The sequence below is a fragment of the Lissotriton vulgaris genome, chromosome 8, assembly GCF_964263255.1.
Source record: "Lissotriton vulgaris chromosome 8, aLisVul1.2, whole genome shotgun sequence".
In the NCBI taxonomy this organism is placed as follows: domain Eukaryota; kingdom Metazoa; phylum Chordata; class Amphibia; order Caudata; family Salamandridae; genus Lissotriton; species Lissotriton vulgaris.
The window spans coordinates 1,175,966,888-1,175,987,018 of NC_141696.1; the positions used below are offsets into that span (position 1 = coordinate 1,175,966,888).

Genomic DNA, 20,131 nt, shown 5'->3' on the forward strand with positions numbered 1-20,131 from the left:
GGGGTCATTTATTTGTTCTTGGCTGTTTGTTAAGGGTTTTTGTGGAAGACCCACCTCTCTTCTTCTATGATTGCTGTCTCGACAGTCGGGCTGCAAGGGCCAGTGTGACTGTGGCAAGGGCCAGTGTAACTGTGGCAAGCCTGCATTGGTCTTTAGAACACCGTGCGCCAGAGCTGTGATTTCGAGTATATTGCGCACTCATAAACTCAAGGTCGCGCATGCGCCGTTGGAAGTTGTCATTTTCTCTTTCACGCAGGCCTTCCTTTCCCGGCCCCTGCTGCGGCCGCACTACTGCACATCCTGATTGGCTTCTGGAGTCTGTAACTTTTTTAATCAAACCAATGTGGGGCACGTCTGACAACCCAGCTGCATTACTTGCTGTCTGTTAATATTTGCGTTTCCATCCTTCGGTGGAAGCCAAATGGAATGGGCGGGGACTTGGCCTCGGATGCGGAAGTGAGTGACAGCCGAGCCCATGGCGGATACATTTACAGCGTCTCTCTTGGATTAAACCCCGCTGCCTCTGTTCCTGATCCAAACCCAAGTGAGCACGTTGGAGGCTCCAGGGCTGAGTGACATCTGGTCCTCTGTGTGAGAAAATGCTGCTCTTGCCTTTGACCTTCCACGTCCCAGGGCATCTTTAACCTTGAAGACAAGAATAAATGTCCCTGGCTTGCCAAAGATATTGACCTGTAAGGCCGTATTAATAATGTATGCATTGTTATTTAGCACTTATGTAGGCCACAAACTTCCAGCAGTATAGCATCGCAGCACCTTTTGATTGAACAGGGCGTAGCTTTCCAAACATTTTCGTCGCAGGCCATAGCTTGAGTTGGTTTCGGGGAAAGTGTGCCATCAACTTACGTCAGTGGGGCCAGTTTGAATGAGTTGTGAGTTTGTAGGTCTGTACTACACACAGCACCTCTGTGGCTCCCCCGGATGCTGCCGCTGCTGCCACTGATTAGTGATTTAGGCACTGCATGTCTGCTGCCCTCCTTCTGGGGAAGATGCCTCTTGGAAGTCTGAGGTCCCGCTCTGTGAGTCTCTCTTACTGTTCACCTTGGCAGCTGTCATACTTCAAATGGCCCCACTATGCCCAGAAAAAAATGTCAGAGTGAAGTTTCACATCTCAACGCCCCATGGATTTTTCTTCTTCATCGAGGCCAGTGATGTCCACCCTGGGTCCAGGAGGGCTGGATCTATGCTAATTGCTTCTGCCCTTGTAATCATTGAGTTGTATCTGCCCTTTCTCATTTCTACTTTGACATTTGAGGTGGTCCATTAGGCATATGGTAGAAATGTTAACTGAATGTCCCGTTTAGTACTTTTATATCATGTTTTTATGCATTCTGGGACTTGTAGTCCTGCATGTATAATAGCAAAATACATTTGCAAGTAGCAGAACCCTAAATAGAAAGCAGTCTCCAGGTAAGTTATGGATTACCTACTTTGTGTATTTGTGTATCTTGCACACAGCCTATCCCTGACCCTACAATCCATCAACCATGTTGGCGGACTTCATCCTTAATGAAAGCAGTTGACGAGCCTCAATATTTTGGGCTGTCCTCCACAGCGGCAGAAGTTTCTCCAGCAAATTTGCTATATCCACCTTGGTAGAGAAGTACTTTGATGAAAAGTTCTCCAGTGTTCGTCAACGCTAGTAAACCGTTTGCCAGTGAATGTGTACACTGACAACCAACCAGAAGTTGGAGTAGCCTGGCGGTGTTTGCATGGTAGTCTGCGTTTGACATTGTGGGTGTCACCAAGCATATAGGCAACACTCTACCTATTTTTTCCTGAAAATCTGTCAAAATTTCCTTAGCGGTCTTTCAGGGACACTCTGCCACAAATAGCGGTGGACTAGTTAGCCGTGCTTGGGCGGGGCTCTCTACTGCTAAGTCTGGCTGAGTACACTGCATACTTTGGCAGAGTCAATGAATGAATATATTTGTAGCGCGCACAGCTCATCCTAGGAATGTCCCAGCGCAGGAATCGGAGGTGTCCCCGCTGGCACCATGCCCCCCAATAAGGAAATACCAACCAGGGGGCAGATTTTTAAAGTTTTTTTTCGTTGTGAATCAAGCCGTTTGCATACAAAAAAGACAATTTTCAATGTACAAAGGCCCAGTCTGCAATTTGGTAACTTATTACCGAATCACGAATTGGGTTTGCAATTCGGTATTAAGAAGGGCATGTTTAGGGCATCGTATCGCAGTGGTATATGCAAATGTTTTGCAACAAAAATGCAGTTGCTAAACATTCGCAGCTAAAAATTCAAAATTTACCACCTACTTCAAGCAGGTAGTAACCCATTCGCAAATGAGATGGGGCCCCCATGTGACTCCTTACCTTTTGTGAATGTTTGTAAAAACATTTTTTAAGAGCAGGCAGTCAGGCAGTGGTCCGTGGTCCTACGGACCACTGCCTGCTCTTAAAAAATGAAAGAAAACTTTTCATTTTTGTTTTTGAAACACATCCCGTTTTTCCTTAAGGAAAACAGTTTGCATTAAAAAAAAACATTGCTTTATTGATAAGCAATCACAGACATGGTGGTCTGCTGACCCCAGCAGGCCACCATCCCTGTGATTTTTAGGTCTCGCCTGTCGATGCGCTTGCGAGACTATGGGGGCTTAAACACTCTTTAACCAACTTGCAAGGAATCGTGGCGATTCCTTGCAGTGCCCGTGAAATTTAAGCTCAATGCGCATGCGCATTGAGCTTAAAAGCGCGTGCACATGCCCCCAGCCGCCTGCCTTGAACACTCTCTCTCTCACAGCCTCCCCCCACCTCCGCCCCTCACGTCTTGGTTGCACGGCCGCTAGGCCATGCCTCCCCTACTCTCCTCCCCCCTCCTCCTCCTACTGTCCTCCCCACTCTCTCTCTCCCAGCACAAAGCAAACCTCAGGTGAGAGCAAATGTAGCAACAAAGGTACAAAGAAAAGTGACGTCGCACTCGAATCCCACTATGACTTCACGGGAACTGGGTAATTCCCTTGTGCAGCACCTCCTCCTTTCTTTCCCTCGCACCCTACACATGGGTGAAAGGTCGTGCCGCGCTTCTGCTTCCGGTATGCTTTACTCCAACCGGATCCAGCTTCCTTCTTCCTCCTTCTTCTCAAAACTCATCGCGGGTAAGGTGGAACTCTAGCCTTGCCGCCACCGCTTGAGTCTCCTCGTTCCCCGCCAGCGCCGCCATGGGAGTCCCGGCCTTCTTCCGCTGGCTCAGTCGCAAATACGCAACACTCGTTACGCACTCTGTGGAGGAGAAGGTGGGTCTGACCGCCTAGGGGAAGCCGCACGCTTTTGTTTTGCAAAAAAGGGAAAACGTGTGCTCATTGTCGACTGGTATTAATATTTCTTCAGTTGTTTTCATTGTGTTCTTCTCTGAGGCTTGCTTATCTGTGCCTTTCTCCGAATTTTCAATGGTAGACTGCTATCGCTTGAGTTTGCACAGCTTCATGCCTGTGCTTAGTGCTCTGAGCCTGGTTATGTTTTGAACGCTAACGGGTCGGTTGGTGGACGACCTTCCAGCTGGGGGTTTAAAATAAACAGTTTAAGAGATTCCTATCTTCCTAGATTTATTTCTTCAGAATGCATGTAGGAGATCACAAAACGTTCACCACGAGGGACATTGGTCAGTTCTTGAACTTTGCGATGTTAGTTGTGTCGCACACTCCTGGTCTCGGGATGTTTTTTTGGCACAGCAGTGTTACTGTAAATGACAAAGACGGCTTTGCCATTTGATTACTGCTATCGGTGAATCGACATTTGGTTAAAATAAAGGGCACGCTAAGTGTATATTTTTACGCATTTAACTGCAAAAGGGTTCAAACCCATTTGGCCATGACCATGCTGACCTACATCGATATACCCACCGCATTTATGGAATTTGATCCGGCAGCTGTGCAGCCACACGTGTGCCATGTAGTCACATGCCTGCGTATGAAACAGTTGTATGTGCAAGGCAAGATTCGGGCTACGTTTCATCCCAGAGCTTGAAATAGGCTGTAGAGTCGATCATGATGTAGATGGCTCATACTACTGTTAAGCTTGTCTGCCGCAGTGTCTCTGTGCTTTCCGTACAGGCTAGCTTCTGCCTCTTGCAGTGCTTACCAGCCAGAAGGCTGTGCTGAGCAGCCCCTTGTAGGGACGGGACAGAGATACCAATGCAGGTTCACAGAAGACGGTTTACCTATGTAATCTCACAGATGAGCTAAAAACGACCGAATGTGACAGCGGTGGGCTGACTACCGAGGCCTGACCCCAGAACTCAGTTGTCGATTGCTAACCCCATAGAGTGGCCGTGCAGTCCTATAGTCCAGTTGCGTGATGTACGTTGTGGGATGTCATTCAGGTTCATCGGCCATTGTCTGGGACAGTTCAGCGGGATGCAGACTAGTTATAGCTCAGCGTGTTGTACTCGTTTTGTTGTCATCACCAATATGCAACGTTATGCCACTGTATGCAAGAATACGTACATATGTATGTGGCCCCTCGGCCTGTAAGATGGCTAGAAATGCAATAACATTTGTTTTGAAAAAGAAACAACAGAATGGAATGCTATCTAGAGGAGTTCACAATGGTTGCAGTTCCCTGAGGTTAATTAAGAGTCAAGAGATATTTAGGACAGACTCCTCCTACATTAACCCCTAGTTCCCCAGCCTGCCGAGAGCAGCTCTTCACGCTCAGCCCTCTACCTACTCTCTCTCCCCTCACGACGCTCTTCCCGCTCCGCCCCCCTCCCCACTCTCTCTCCCAGCACACCTCCCCCTCGCTCTGCCCCTTGTGTAAACTTGAAAATACCTCCCGCCTCTCCTCCCCCTTCCTTCCCTCCCCCCGGCTTCTTCCCACCCTCCTCCCTTTGCCCCGAGGACATCACGAGAGCCGCTAACCCTCCTCCAGGAGCCAGCTGATGAGGGAGGAGACGCACAACTGCGGACCTCTCCTGCTGGCACACGAACAGCGTCACCTTCTTCACTCTTCAGCACACCAGCCATATTTTTGGGGGACTAGCCAGAGTTGTTAAAGTTGAGCTATATGTACTGTGAAGCCAATGCAGACAGCGGCAAAGTGGCTTTGAACGAAACTCAAAACAAGTAACTCTCACTAGGGTCCGCAAGGCTTTAATGTCGAGAAAGAGTGCACGCTCTAAGAGCTAAAAAAATGGGACAACGTTTGCGTTCACTCAAATTCTGTGATGCTTCTATCCACAGCTCGAAAAGTTATTTATAAAGAAAGAGACATCTCTCACTTTCCTCTCGTTCCTGCCAGCTGTCACCTCCACATTCCATATCCTCCGTACTTTTAATTTTGAATCATTATGTTGCCCTCCTTCTCCGTAACTCATTCTTTATCCCGACTTTTCTTCCCTTTACTCCTTTGTTATCTACTCCCAACGTACTTCTCTCTTCTAATTTCATTTAATAGGTCGAGCCTGGTCAGCCCATGCACTGCTATGCAAGGTGTGCTGTATTGGAGTATGGACTTGAAGCCCTGCCCACTCTCTCCCCACCACCACATCCACCACATCCACCACCACCACATCCACCACCACCACCACATCCACCACCACCACATCCACCACATCCACCACCACATCCACCACCACCACCACCACCACATCCCATCCACCACATCCACCACCACCACCACCACCACATCCCATCCACCACATCCACCACCACCACCACCACCACCACATCCACCACCACCACCATATCCACCACCACATCCACCACCACCACCACCACCACATCCACCACATCCACCTCCACCACATCCACCTCCACCACATCCACCACCACCACTTCCACATCCACCACTTCCACATCCACCACCTCCACATCCACCACCTCCAAATCCACCACCTCCACATCCACCACAACATCCACATCCACCACCACCACCACATCCACCACCACCACACCAACATCCACCACCACCACATCCACCACCACATCCACATCCACCACCACATCCACATCCACCCCCATCTCCACATCCACCACCATCACCACCACATCCACAATCACCACCACATCCACAATCACCACCACATCCACCACCACATCCACCACCACCACATCCACCACATCCCCCAGATCCACCATCACCAAATCTATATGTGTGGCTCTGTGTGTGTGTAGGTGCAAATGCAATGTTCTTGGATTTTCGTCACAATAAAATACACTGGACATAATCTTCACAAAAGTTATTTACAAACGTTTACGATATTGCCATTATAAATTACAATAACTTTTATTTAAGTATTAATTATTTACAAAATTAAAAGCCATTGTTATTTGTAATATCAATACATCTAAGTCACGTAAATACAACACACATTGCATTACAAATGCTATAGGTGTCACATTTGCGAAAGCTAAAACTATTGACATTGTAACTGACAAAGCTATTAATTTTGCTATTTTTAAAACCAACACAAATAAAAAAAAGTGTCATTTACAATACCAATCGCTCAAACTTTCCTAATGCGAGACCTATTGCATTTCCAATGCTTGCCTTACCTCTGCTCCCCTGATTGTGCCGTTTTTCTTGCCTCTGCTCCCCTGTTTGTGCCGTTTTTCTTGCCTCTGCCACCCTGTTTGTGCCGTTTTTCTTGCCTCTGCCACCCTGTTTGTGCCGTTTTTCTTGCCTCTGTCACCCTGTTTGTGCCATTTTTCTTGCCTCTGCCCCCCTGATTGTGCTCGTTTTCTTGCCTTCTGCCCCCTGATTGTGCTCGTTTTCTTGCCTTCTGCCCCCTGATTGCACTCGTTTTTCTTGCCTTCTGCCCCCTGATTGCACTAGTTTTTCTTGCCTCTGCTCCCCTGATTGCCTAAGACACAACGACAACCATCTATGTTTTAGGAAGGCCTTAAAAACTCTTTTGTTTCAGATAGTATAACCCTCCCTGTGGTATTCCACAGAGACAACATATTCCAGAAATCTTGCGAGCAAAGCGCGGAGATACCTCATGGGTCGATCCTGGCGCGATACAAGCAATTAAATAAAATAAATAAATAAATTGTGCCATTTTTCTAGCCTCTGCTCCCCTAATTCTGCCATTTTTCTGGCCTCTGCCCCCCTGATTGTGCTCGTTTTCTTGCCTTCTGCCCCCTGATTGCACTTGTTTTTCTTGCCTTCTGCCCCTGATTGCACTCATTTTTCTTGCCTCTGCCCCCCTGATTGTGCTATTGGCAATGTAAATGACAATGCCATTTTTTTTTTTGTGTGGGTGGCTCTGTCTGTGTGAGGGTGGCTCTGTGTAGGGTGTAGCTATTGGCATTGTAAATGACAATGCCATTTATTTAACGATTAAGCTATTGGCAATGTAAATGTCAATGCCATTTATTAATGATTTAAAAAAAAAAGAAAAGTCATGAGCAATGCCAATAGCTCTACCTTTAATGATGCCGAGACCATTGCATTGTAAATGCTTGTTTGTAGAGTTGTCCCCTGAGGAAGGGCTTTTTCATCAGCCCGAAATGCATTGGGGAAGATATATGACTGGATTATGTTGACGTTGGATAAAATTCATGAACTTTGATTTATGTTGAACTTTTGATGAAACATTAAATACTTTTGGAACCCTAACATGAGGTGGAATCAATCTTGATGAACTGTTTATAGACAATCCTGTCTATGTCTCAAGCTGTGCAACAGGGTGTCTCCTTCCAAATGGGGGGAGCTTTGTACTAGTTTATAGATTTCCGCTGTGAGGTACAGACAGCGTTCGACCCCGTTGGCACGCTACAAAGTTAATATTTGGATTAAAATCATCGAACTATCACGCTGTGCAGGTCCCTCCCTTACTGCTTTGATTCAAACATTTACATTTTAGTCAAATTTTGATTAAGTGATTTTCCACAACTATTCTATTCTATTCTGCAGATTTTATATTGTGCACGGCTACTCGGGGGCCTCCCAGTGTTGCAACAGAAACCGTAGATCATCGTGGGCTGCAAAGGAATAATCCCTAAACAGCCAGGCCTTCAAGGCTTTACAGAAGGTCAAATGGTGCTCCACTAGACAGAAGTTCAAGAGGTAAGGTATTCCACAGTTTGGATGCCAGAAAAGAGGTGGAGCGTCCACCCCAATCAGCTCTACGAATCCGGGGAACCTTCAATAAATGAGGAAGATAGAAGTCTCCCAGGCAGATATTGGGATGCCAATGGTCCTAACAATAAAGGGCTTTTACTATTAATTCCCCTATGCATAACGCAGTGGCACTTGAACTGAACTTGGCATTACATCGGAAGCCAGTGGAGGTATTTTAGAGCCTTAGCAGCAGACTGATGTTCGGTATGTTCATTAGAAGTCGGGCAGCAGCATTTTGTACAATCTACAACCTTCTGACAACGTAACTGGGTGAACCAGGATATATGGCATTCCCGTAATCAAGGCCTGATAGGACAAGGGCCTGTATGATCACTCTTCTGGCTGTAGATGAAAGAAGGTTCTTCACCTTCCTCAATAATGTCAAGATGCTATAGCAGCTGGCAGCAACCTTTTTTACTTGATGGTCCATCTTGAGATTGGGGTCCAGTCACATCCCAAAGCTCTTTATTGAGCTTTTTGGAGAAGGCAACTTGCCAGTCTGGTAAGGGGCTTGGGGCATTACTGCAGAAGTTATTACCCAGCAGCATACCTTTCATCTTATCCTCATTGAGTTTATGGAACCAATCTTATTATTAGTATTAAGTGACAATCCTGAGGCAATACACAACTGTGTGCTTACAACCATATTGGCCGGCAGTGTGGGGTCAAAGAGAGAGTTACATTTACACAGCTTCAGTGCCTACAACCCCGGGGCTGGCAGCGATGCCTGGATTGTGTAGAAAACCTAACTTCAATAATGAGAACAAATCTAGAAACAACACAGAACTGAATGAAGAGATAAGCAAAAGTCCCTCCCTCCCACCCCTCAAAGGAAAAGAAAAAAGATCTGCACCTGTCGTGGATTCATTAGCGTTGATACTGCCCTCCATGAGCTCCTAGACTTCTTATAAGGTCTGCCCCACTACATGCGGGACGTCTTCGCCCCTTCTACCTCAGGAATCAAATGCAAAATTTGGAGATATTTGGGGCATGTTACCTTCCTAAACTCCTTCGACAGTAGCTGGATGAATGGGGCCCATAATTCGGCATAGGGTCTCGCCCTTGTGATCTTTAACTAGTGAGAGGCGTTCCATGGCGAGAGTCAGCCAAAGTCTATGCAGCCAGGCCGTGTGGTCAGGGACATTCGTGGAGCCCCATTGCGCAAGGATCGTTTGTCGCGCTGCTAGCAATGCCAGTGCCATCTGTCTACCCCTCAGTGAGTGAAGGGAAAATGTCAGCACGTTTGATAGCCCCAGTAGTGTGTATGCAAGGAAGCGTGGGATCTCAGTATCAAAGGCTTTGCCAATATCATTCAACACCCCCTCCCAGAAGGGCACCAGCCTTGGACAGTGCCAGAGTAAGTGCACTAAGCAGCCGCAAAGGCCACACCCCCTCCAACATTTCTCAGTATGATTTTTGTCCCAGCTATGAATGCTGGCTGGAGTGAGATACCAATAGGATGTGACTTTGTATGATGATTCAGTCCATGCAGTGTTATCGGCTGTGTGGTCTGCCCTGTAATGGATGTTCTCCCAGTCTTTGTCCGAGAGGACCCTCCCCAGCTCCTCCTTCTATCGTAGTTGATCCTTTGTACGCCCCCCCCCCCCCACTTCTGCCCTGTGGCAAGCATAACATACAGTTCTGAGATCATATGTGTTTCATCCTGTTTGCACGTTAGCCACTTCTCGAAAGGGGTAAGCGGCCGAGAGGCTTTCACTAGATAGGTCAGTGAAGTGACCCAATACCTAAGTTGCAGGTAGTGGAAGTCGTCCGACTTGGGCAGACCATAATCCAATTGCAGTTGTTCATAGGAAAGTATGCCCTCTACATCAAACAGCGAAACCACCCTTTAACACCCCACTTTTCTCCATCTCTGAAAGACCTCAGATTTACGGCCTGGTGGGAAGTCTGGGTTGTCCACTATTGGGGGCATCGGCAAGGGGAATGTTGTCAGGCCTCTCCTAAATGGCATGGCATCCCATACCTTTAGAGTCGTCACAGTGACAGGGGAAGAGTAGAAACCCCAGGCCCTTAAATTACGCGGGAGCCACGCCTTCCTCCATATATTTGCTCCAGCTACCGCCTGGTCCATAAAGGTCCAGTGTTTTTCAGAGAGCGGACGATTCCACTCCAGAATATACCGGAGGTGGGAGGCTTGAAGATATCTATGCACCAGTGGGAGATACACCCCTCCGTCCTGCTTAGGTTGTGTCATTTGGGAAATGGGTAATCGCGCCTTCTTCCCTCCCGAGACAAATTTGTTAATGGCTAGTTGCATAGCGCCTATAGCTTTCGGAGGGGGGTGGCCAGGGGTAGAGTCTGAAAAGCATATAGAATCCACTGTAGCACATCATCTTTACCGCTGCTATACTCCCAAACCAGCCTAGTTTTAGTCTCAACCACCTATCCAGGGCTTCGTCGTTTGTTCCACCAGAGCGGAGTAGTTCATCCCCAGCGTTTTCGCTATCGCTGGAGCCAGGAAGCTGCCCAGGTTAGTTATGGGTTGCTTGACAGATTTTAGGGGGAATCTCTCCCTTAAAATCTCTTCATGTGCCTTGGGGGAGGAAAGGTTAAGAATCTTAGGTTCACTTTAAATCCTGACACTTTCCCAAAGGCCTCCAGCTCGGCCACGAGGATGGGCAGACAGGTGAGTGGAATGGAATTACGTTGTCCGCATTAAGGCTTATCTTATGGACATCACTTCCAAATTGTAGCCCCTGTCTCTGCGGGTGGTCCAGAATCCGTTGGGCGGTATACAGAGACTGGTAGAATTGACCAAAGGTCGCTGCTATCTGAGATCCCAGTGCACCTCCTCGCCTGAGGGCGTCTTAATCGATGGTATAGCCGCCGCCAGAGTTTAAGCTCTAAGCCTCTGAGCAAGCAACATGCCACATTTGTTGCTGCACAGGTAGAATTTATGGCGGAGATGGAGTAGGGCGTACTCAACCCTATTCATATCTAGGGGCTTTAGGAGGAGATGTTTCTTCTCCAGTTCTCTCCATACCCTTGGAGCATCTGTGCGCTTATGTACAGTTTCCTGCAAAAAGTACTGTCGGGTGTAACCAACTATTTCTTATGAATGCAATTCAATTCAAAACAAGTTATTTTCTGCACAAGTTAAATGTTAAAGCGTTTTTAAGGAACACAGCGTAGAAACACAAAAACCACAAAGAAATCAGGGGGCATATTACCAAGCAATAGCGATAATTATCGCTATTGCTTGGTTAGCGGGAAAAATTTACCGCTGAGCTGCGGCGATTTATACCGCAAATAAACCTTGGTATTACCAAGGTTTAACGCAAATGCGATAAAAATCGCCGCAAAGCATGAATATCGCTGAAAAGTCAGCGATATTCATGCATTACCGAGCTAATGCTCTTAGCCATGTTATCCACCTCCCATTGGATAACATGGCTAAGAACTGCTCAGGGCAGGTGTTAGCTTTTGGAGATATTCGCGCTTAGCGCGAATATCTCCAAAAGTTGGTAATAGGAGATAGCGATGTTAGCAACTGTTTTCAGTCGCTAACATCTTGGCACGCCCACTTTGCATCTCATTAGTGATAAATATCACTGATATGCAAAGCGGGGCCCAAGATGGTCGCTATCTCCTACTAGCTGTCGCTAACTGGTGTTAGCGACAGCTAGGTAATAGGGAGATAATTTTATCTCCGCTTTCTTGGCTTTTAAAGCCAAAAAAGCAGAGATAAACCCCCTTGATAATATGCCCCCAGGTTTTTAAGTAATTGGGATATTTTATATAAATGATGCAATTGATATAAAATATCCCAATTCCTTAAAAACCTGATTTCTTTGTGGTTTTTGTGTTTTTCTACAGTGTGTTTCCTGAAAACGCTTTAACATTTAACTTGTGCAGAAAATAACTTGTTCTGAATTGAATTGCATTCATAAGAAATAGTTGGTTACAACCGACAGAAACACTGTACTTTTTGCATTACTATACCCATGTTCTGAGGGAGACAGGGTCACCCCATTGTTTACTGAGTATGTATAGTTTCCAGCTCTCCCACCTCTTGTTCAATGTTCTGACGGATCTCCTGATGCTTTCTATTGTCAGCGGAAGAGCCATAAATTCCCCCCTCGTTACTAATTTCAGGACCTCCCATATCGCTGCCGACGAGGTGTCCTCCCTTTCATTATGTTGTATGTATTCTACAATTATTGATCAGATCACCTTCACCGTCTCCGGTGACTGCAACAGGCCCTCCCGGCGGCGCCATCTCGTGTATTTGTTGCTGGCCTCAACTGATTGAATGGTGACAGTGATCAGCGCATGGTCCGACAGGGACCGTGGCTCTATATTTGCTTCACGCACCCTATGCAGAAGCGCTGTGGAGGCTAGAAAGTGGTCTAGGCGCGCATAAGATTTGTGTGTAGCTGAGTAGTATGTGTAATCCCATGTTTCTGGGTGGTGGTGGCGCCAGACATCATGCAGCCCATTATCTTTGAACCATTGTTTACCCACTGGGGATAGTGCCCCTATCTGAGCTGACCGCTGGTTGGAACGGACCTTGGCATCATCCATTACTAAGTGAAAGCCACCTCTCACCAGGATCGCAACGTCAGGAGATGCTGGACCTTTTGAGAGGGTCCTCATAATGAAGGGGTATTGGTGCGTGTTTGGCATGTAGATATTAATTAAGGTGAAAGGAGTGGAGCCCCATTAAATTCTACGTGCAAGAACCCTCCCCTTCACCTCATAGGGTAGAGAGAACTTTCCCTTCGAATTTTGCTCTAAACAGGATAGCACTCCATTATTTTTTACTGCCACTCAAGGACCAGTACTGGTGTGGGAATCGGCATGTTCTCATGCGGGCAGTGTCTCTAGCTAATAAGTGGGTTTCTTGTAACATGCAAATGTCATTGTCTGCATTCTCCAGTAGGGAGAGGATGGCAGCGCGTTTCACAGGGTGGTTGAGGCCCCGTACATTGAGGGATACGATCTTTACATCCTTACCCATGTGGTGTATCCGATGTTAAGTGGTATATGGGGGTGTATGCATAGTAGGATGGGCGAAGTGGGGTGGGCCAGGGAGTGTGCGGCGCTACCCTTGCATATCTGGCCTCCCTATGACCGGTGCAGAATACACAAAAAAAGAAACCTCATGCAAGAAATCATTATAAACTTTCCCATCAGACTGGGTGGAACAAGAGCAAGCATTCCTAGAGACAAAAGTTTGTCTCGGTAGAACTGGGTAAGGGGGCAAGTGCCCACGGCTAAGCTCTAGGGGAAGGTGAGGGCGGTCTCCGACTCCACCACTTAGTTGTGCTCATCGTGCTTCCTGTAAGCATTCAGCTGGGGGACAAATGGTACGGGCTAGTGGCCAGCGAGGAAATAACTGCTTCTTGTTCCTTCACTTTAGTCGCTGTGTCCAGTCTGTGGAAGAATGGGTTCCTAACCATCGTCTGCCAGCGAGGTTGAGTGTGCCTCGATCCCTCCAGGGATATACGTTGCATTTCCGTGGACATGGGCTTCGCAATTCCCAGGACATCCCTGGCCTCCTGAAGTGAACGTATCTGTCGCAGCTTACCCTGATAGCGGAATATAATGCGGAAGGGATGACCCCAGGAGTATGTGATTCCTTTCTCTTTTAGGTGCATCGTAATCAGCCGAAATTCACGTCGCTTGAACAGGGTGTCAGTCGGCAGATCTTGGAAAAATGTTGGAGAGTTACCGTGGAACTGCAAGGGGTGAGCGGCTCTCGCCTTCTTAATAATCAGTTCCTTCAGTCGTGTGCACAAACCAGAATATCCGGCGGTGGAGCTTTACCACTTCTCGGCAACCCCAACCAATGGACCCTGTCAATCTGGATGTCAGCTGTGTGGTCGTCGCCCAACACCTGGCGAAAGAGGGCCACAACAAACTCCCTAATGTCCTCTCCCTCTGCACCTGATTTCACACCTCTGATGCACCCATAGTTGCAGCAGTAACAGTTTTGCAGTTCTTCCGCATGTCCCTGTTGCTCAATATTCTGCTCTTTAGGCTGGAGGATTTCTTGCTGCTTCATATTCAGTTCCTCATCCCTTCTGTTTTCATGCTCTTCAAGGGTCGCTACATGGTCGCCTATTTCCTCAACATCACGTTTAACTTCTTCCTCATCGAGTTTAAATTTACAACCAGCCATCTAACTGGCTGCTTCCTGGAGACATGGAATCAAAAACAGCTGTCTGGAGTTGGGGTCGAGGGAAATTGACATGACCTACTGGGTGTCATCGGCATTTGAGACCAATGAAAGCCCAAATGAGAGCACGATGTTGGTAAGGAGGAGCATATAATGATTAAAAGAGTGAGGCTCAGGGAGGAGCCCTAAGGAACCCCACAGCTAAGGGGAAGTCTGATGAGTTATAGGACTGATCCAAGACCTGAAAGGTTTGGTTCCCCAGAAAATAGTTGAGCCATTCTAGTGCCCGGCCCTTGACACCGGCCTTTGAAATTCTCAGAGTGAGAGTTAGATGGTCCACGGTGTCAAAGGCAGCACTGAGATCTAAGAGAATAATGGCTGCAGATCCTCCTTGATCAAGGAGCCGTCTCCGTTCCTGGTCCACCTCCAACAGCGCTGTTTCAGTGTTGTGGGCGGACGCCCATCTGAGTTGGATGAATCACTTCCTTGGATTCGAGGACAGGGGAGAGATTTTATTAACATGTTTTGTAGACTCCAGGTAACAAGGAGATAGGCCAATAATTACTGAGACAGAGATGGTGAAAATTCCTTTTTTTTAAAATTGGCCTGACTATTGCATGCTTTCATTGGTGAGCGGCCTGTTCAGAGGAGAGGGAGATGTTGAGTAACTGTCAGCATAGGAGCGACGTATTTAGTGAATAATATGGAGAGGGGGCTGGGTCCAAGGGAGAGCCTGATCTTACTTTGTTTAGAAGATCATTTACAAGATTCACTGTGAGACTGGAAAGGCAGTAAACAGACCCTCTCGTTGATCCAGTGTTAGATTACTACCTACAAGGAGCATCAGCCAAGTTAATATAGTGTCAGAGAAAGAGGAATATATAGCCATGATTGTTTTCTGAAAGTAACAGGCCAGATTATCACTGTGCTCGACTAAGGCATCCGGAGTGAGACTAATTGTTGGGGGCTGAGTAATGTATTAAAAATCTCTTTAGGAGGGTTAGAGGAGTTAGCAATTTTGGAGAAGAAGAAGAAGGCTTGAGATGCTTTAATTTCTGTGTGTCTTATCGTCTGATGGATTTCCTATATTCAGATTTGCAGGACTCATCCTAAGTCTTTCTCCATCTTCTCTCCAAATGTTTGCACTCCTTTTTCAGGGACATCAAGTGGGCATTAAACGAAGGAGATGTATGGGCCAGCTGGATATCTGTTTTGCCATCTGACTGGTAGAACTCTGTCCAGTGATTTAGTAATTTACTCACTAAACTGGTGGGTGGCCAGGGCAACATGTTCCGAGAAGTTGGGTTATGATGTTTACATGACATCTAACCAATTACACAGATTATGTTTGGGACAGGCACGGTCCAGCAGCACAAGTGCACTATTTTCAGTCAATGCCAAGTTGCATTCAAGCCAAGGTCCTCAGATTGACAGTTTAGGAACTAGATCACACCTCCTTCCTTAGTTGGCATATTAGAACTTTCAAAAAAAGCCTTAACATTTGATTTCACCACTCCTTGTAAATGCTCATGTTCTGTTGATGTTTTGACTTTAATAAATACATATAGAAAACCTGGGTCTCTTTAGGAAAGACGTAGAACAAAGACAACAAAACAAAACCTAGCTGTACAGGAATGCTCCTTGTTTGGGATGAATTCCCTTTCCCACCAGAGGTGTATGATTCTTCAGTGGGAATCTCCTCACACCATGACAGCTAATCACCTTGGGGGTTACAACTACCTCTCTAAGAGGGAGTGTTGGAATTGAAAATGTTATTGCCCCTTGCCCATCCATGCTTATTACTGTGTTATGCTCTGGATTCAAGCAAGCCGGGCTGAAGACGGCTGGAATGCCAGAAACCGGTGTGCATGAATGTGTGAATGGTAGTGGGATGACTGTGATATGTATGATTAGCGACTATATGATGGTTTGATAGTGATTTTATCCTGTTTTGTTTCCTTTCTCATTATTTGTACTAATTCATTAATGATGTACTGAGGTTCATCCAATATATCTAGCAACCTAATTTGGTTAATAAATAGCTATTAAATAGCATTTTCCAGTCTTGAATAGAATTCTTTATTTGGAAGACATTAAGAGATATGAGTTGTAGTATCAGTATTGGCGTTTCTCTCCTGTTGTTTTACTTTCAAAGATCAGCAGCTACTCACGCCAATACCAATTGTGTTAGACGGGACCTGGAGGGTCGGCCGAGGACAAGGGGAGAGGCCTCCGGGGAGAGCCGTCTCCTAGCGATCGTACAGACAAGTAGCTTCCCCCCCCACAGATGGACACCACACAAGGATAAGGTTTAACGCTTTTTATATGTAGTTCTTAAAATAAAGTAAGACGGTACCGTGAGATCAGGATACCTGGATCCTCTCAATTCTAGTCTCTGGCAGGGAAAGGGGGTAGCGGGACAGTCTTGTTACCAATCTGGCCTGGAGGTGGACTGATGATAGCTCACAATCCTCGAGCTCGGCGTTCTGGAAGGTCGGGCCGCGGCAGCGCCAGCAGGTCCCGAGGAGGTCGTAGATAGCCACGGGCCGCGGCAGCGCCAGCAGGTCCCGACGAAGATGGTGGTTGCAAGGGGGCCGCGGCAGCGCCAGCAGGTCCCGACGAGGACGTAGGTTGCAAAGGGCCGCGGCAGCGCCAGCAGGTCCCTACGAGGATGGAGGTTGCAGAGGGCCGCGGCAGCGCCAGCAGGTCCCTACGAGGATGAAGGTTGCAGAAGGCCGCGGCAGCGCCAGCAGGCAGGACGACAGTTCACAAGGCAGGGCTGCGGCAGCGCCAGCAGTCCGTCAAGGATGAGTTCTTCACGGTGTCTCTCGACTCCAGTATACAACTGCCTTCCTGCTCTGGAGCTGCCCCAGTTATAGGTCTGGCGCCCTTTGATGTCCGGACCCTCGCGCTTGGAGGTCGGGAGGTCCGGGATGAGGGAGTCCAGACACCCAGCAGGGGGGTGGAGCCAGCGCCCGGGGAGGCTGGGGGCGATCGGCACCTGGCGGGGGAGAGCCATCGACACTCCTCTCTCCCATTGACCTGCCAAGTGGTCCGTTCACCTCCTGGGTGGATGGTGGTGCTGGGATGTCGGGGCCTGGCCAGGCCCAGGGTTGGGGTCGAGCTGAGGCCACGCGGCCTCGTGGTGCAGTGTCCAAGATGGCGGCTGGGCCCGGGCAATGGTGCTGACAGTGGCCCGGGCCGGTGACACAGAGATGTTCGAGGGCAGGCGTCCCGTAGGGGACAGGTTGCGGGTTGCTTCTGTGGGTAGCACATGGAGAGCCGGTGTCCGGGCTCCGTCATGCGGGGAGGGAGCGAGCCCTTCCTGGGGCCTGTCCAACATGCGTCCCCCCCAAATGAAGGCGGGGAGAGTCACCCATCCTCTTGGGGACTCTCCTCGTCGAGGCGGAAAAAGCGTGACAGGCCATCCGCGTTGGCGTGGTCTTGGCCCGGGCGATGTTCCACAGTGAAGTCCATCCCCTGCAGGGAGATGGACCATCGCAACAGTTTGGGATTCTCCCCCCGCATCTGCATTAACCATTGCAGGGGGCGATGATCTGTTTGTACCCGAAAGTGGGTACCGAAGAGGTAGGGATGGAGCTTCTTGAGGGCCCACACTACTGCAAAGGCCTCCCGCTCGATGGTATTCCAGCGCTGTTCTCGGGCCAGCAGGCGTCGCTGATGAAGGCCACTGGTTGGTCGACTCCCTCGGGGTTCAGTTGGGAGAGGACGGCCCCAATGCCATGGTCTGAGGCATCAGTCTGGACGATGAACTCACGGCTGTAGTCGGGGGCCTGGAGCACAGGGGCGGTGCACATGGCGGCCTTCAGCTTCTCGAAGGCCGCTTGACAGTCCGGGGTCCAGTTGACTATTTTTGGGTGTTTCTTGGATGTGAGTTCCGTGAGGGGCCCCACAAGGCTGCCATAGTCCTTCACAAACCGCCGGTAATATCCGGTGAGCCCCAAGAAGGCTCGTACCTCAGTTTGGGTGACGGGGGCTGCCAGGACTGGATGGCAGCGATCTTGAGCTAGAGAGGGGCCACCAGACCGCTCCCCACTTGGTGCCCGAGGTAGGTCACGGACCCCTGGCCAATTTGGCACTTGCTGGCCTTGATTGTGAGGTTGGCTCGTTGAAGGGCCTGCAGGACCTCTCGGAGGTGGCGGAGGTGGTCTGCCCAGTGGCGGCTGTATACCGCGATATCGTCCAGGTAGGCGGCGCTGAATTCTTCGAGGCCCGCCAATACCTGGTTCACCAGTCGTTGAAAAGTGGCTGGAGCGTTTTTCATGCCGAATGGCATCACGGTGAACTGGTAGTGTCCATCCGGGGTGGAGAAGGCGGATCGTTCTTGGGCCCTAGGGGTGAGGCCGATCTGCCAGTAGCCCGCTGTTAGGTCGAAGATGCTCAGGTAGCGGGCAGCCCCCATGCGGTCAACCAGTTCATCTGCTCGGGGGATGGGATGAGCGTCGGTTCGGGTGACAGCGTTCAGACCCCGATAGTCGACGCAGAATCGGAGCTCGGGGGTGGTGCCCGGGGCAGCTGCTTTGGGGACCAGTACGACTGGGCTGGCCCAGGGGCTGTCTGAGGGCTCGATGACCCCGAGTGTGAGCATTTTGGCGACTTCTTCTTGGATGCAGGCGCGCACCCGATCTGGTACTCGGTACGCCCGGTGTCGGATAGGGGGACTGTCCCCGGTGTCCACGTCGTGAAGGCACCAGGAGGTGACCCCGGGGGTGAGGGAAAACAGGTTTGCAAACTGCAGCAGGAGGGCCCGACAGTCTTGGTGCTGCTCCGGGGTCAGGGCATCGGAGAGTCGGACCCCGTCCACTGAACCATCTTTTTCACGGGTCCTCAGCAGGTCAGGGAGGGGCTCGGAGTCTTCTTCCGCCCCACTGTCGGTAGCCATCAGTAGGCTGAGCTCCGAGCGCACGAAGTGTGGTTTGAGTCTGTTGGTGTGGAGGACCCGGAGGAGGTTCCGGGGGGATTCCATGTCGATGAGATAGGTGACAGGGCCCTTGCGTTCGATTACCTTGAAGGGACCTGTCCATTTATCTTGCAAGGCACAAGGCTCGGTGGGGGACATCACCCACACCTGCTGACCAGGTTCAAACTCGATGGAGGAGGCATGTTGATCGTACCATTTCTTCATGTCCTCCTGACTGGCCTCAAGGTTGGCTTTAGCGATCTCCCTGAATCGCCTGGTCTGATTGCGGAGGGTCAGGAGGTACTTATAGACGTCTGGAGGGGTTTTCAGGGAGGCCATTTCCCATTCTTCTTTCACTAGGCTGAGGGGCCCTCGGACAGGGTGTAGGTACAGGAGCTCGAAGGGGCTAAAGCCGAGGGACTTCTGGGGGACTTCTCGGTAGGCGAAGAGGAGGCACGGGAGTAGCACGTCCCACTGGCGGCGTAGGGGTTCCTCTAGCCCCATGATCATCCCCTTGAGTCTGCGGTTGAACCGCTCGACCAGTCCGTTTCCTTGCGGGTGATAGGGGGTTGTGAATCGGTAGGTGACTCCGCACTGCTGCCAGAGGGATTTCATATATTTGGAAATAAAGTTCGGGCCCCTGTCGCTGACGACCTCCCGGGGGAAGCCCACTCGAGAGAAGATCCCCATCAAGGCTCGGCCTACCACTGGTGCTGTCACAGTTCGAAGGGGAACGGCCTCGGGATAGCGGGTGGCGTGGTCCACCAGGACCAGGATGAATCGGTGCCCTTGTGCTGTTCGGGAGTCCAGGGGCCCCACAATGTCTATTCCCACCCTTTCGAACAGGGTGGTGACGATGGGGAATGGTTGCAGAGGTGCCTTGAGTTTCCGGCCGCTCTTTCCGCTGGCCTGGCAGGTGGGGCAGGCCCGGCAGTGGTTGGAGACGTCATTTCGCATCTTTGGCCAGTAAA

The 20,131-nt window shown here is 49.4% G+C and overlaps 1 protein-coding gene across 1 annotated transcript in view; it reads left to right on the top strand.

Annotated features, from left to right (window-relative positions):
* The first annotated feature begins 418 nt into the window (after positions 1 to 418).
* The window catches only part of LOC147698453 (uncharacterized), a 75,518-nt gene continuing 55,805 nt past the window's right edge, over positions 419 to 20,131 (top strand). Inside the window, exon 1 of the mRNA XM_086933445.1 lies at positions 419 to 544. Within this exon, the coding sequence (XP_086789571.1) occupies positions 427 to 544 (118 nt within the window). The 5' untranslated portion in view covers positions 419 to 426. The remainder of the gene's footprint in view (positions 545 to 20,131) is intronic.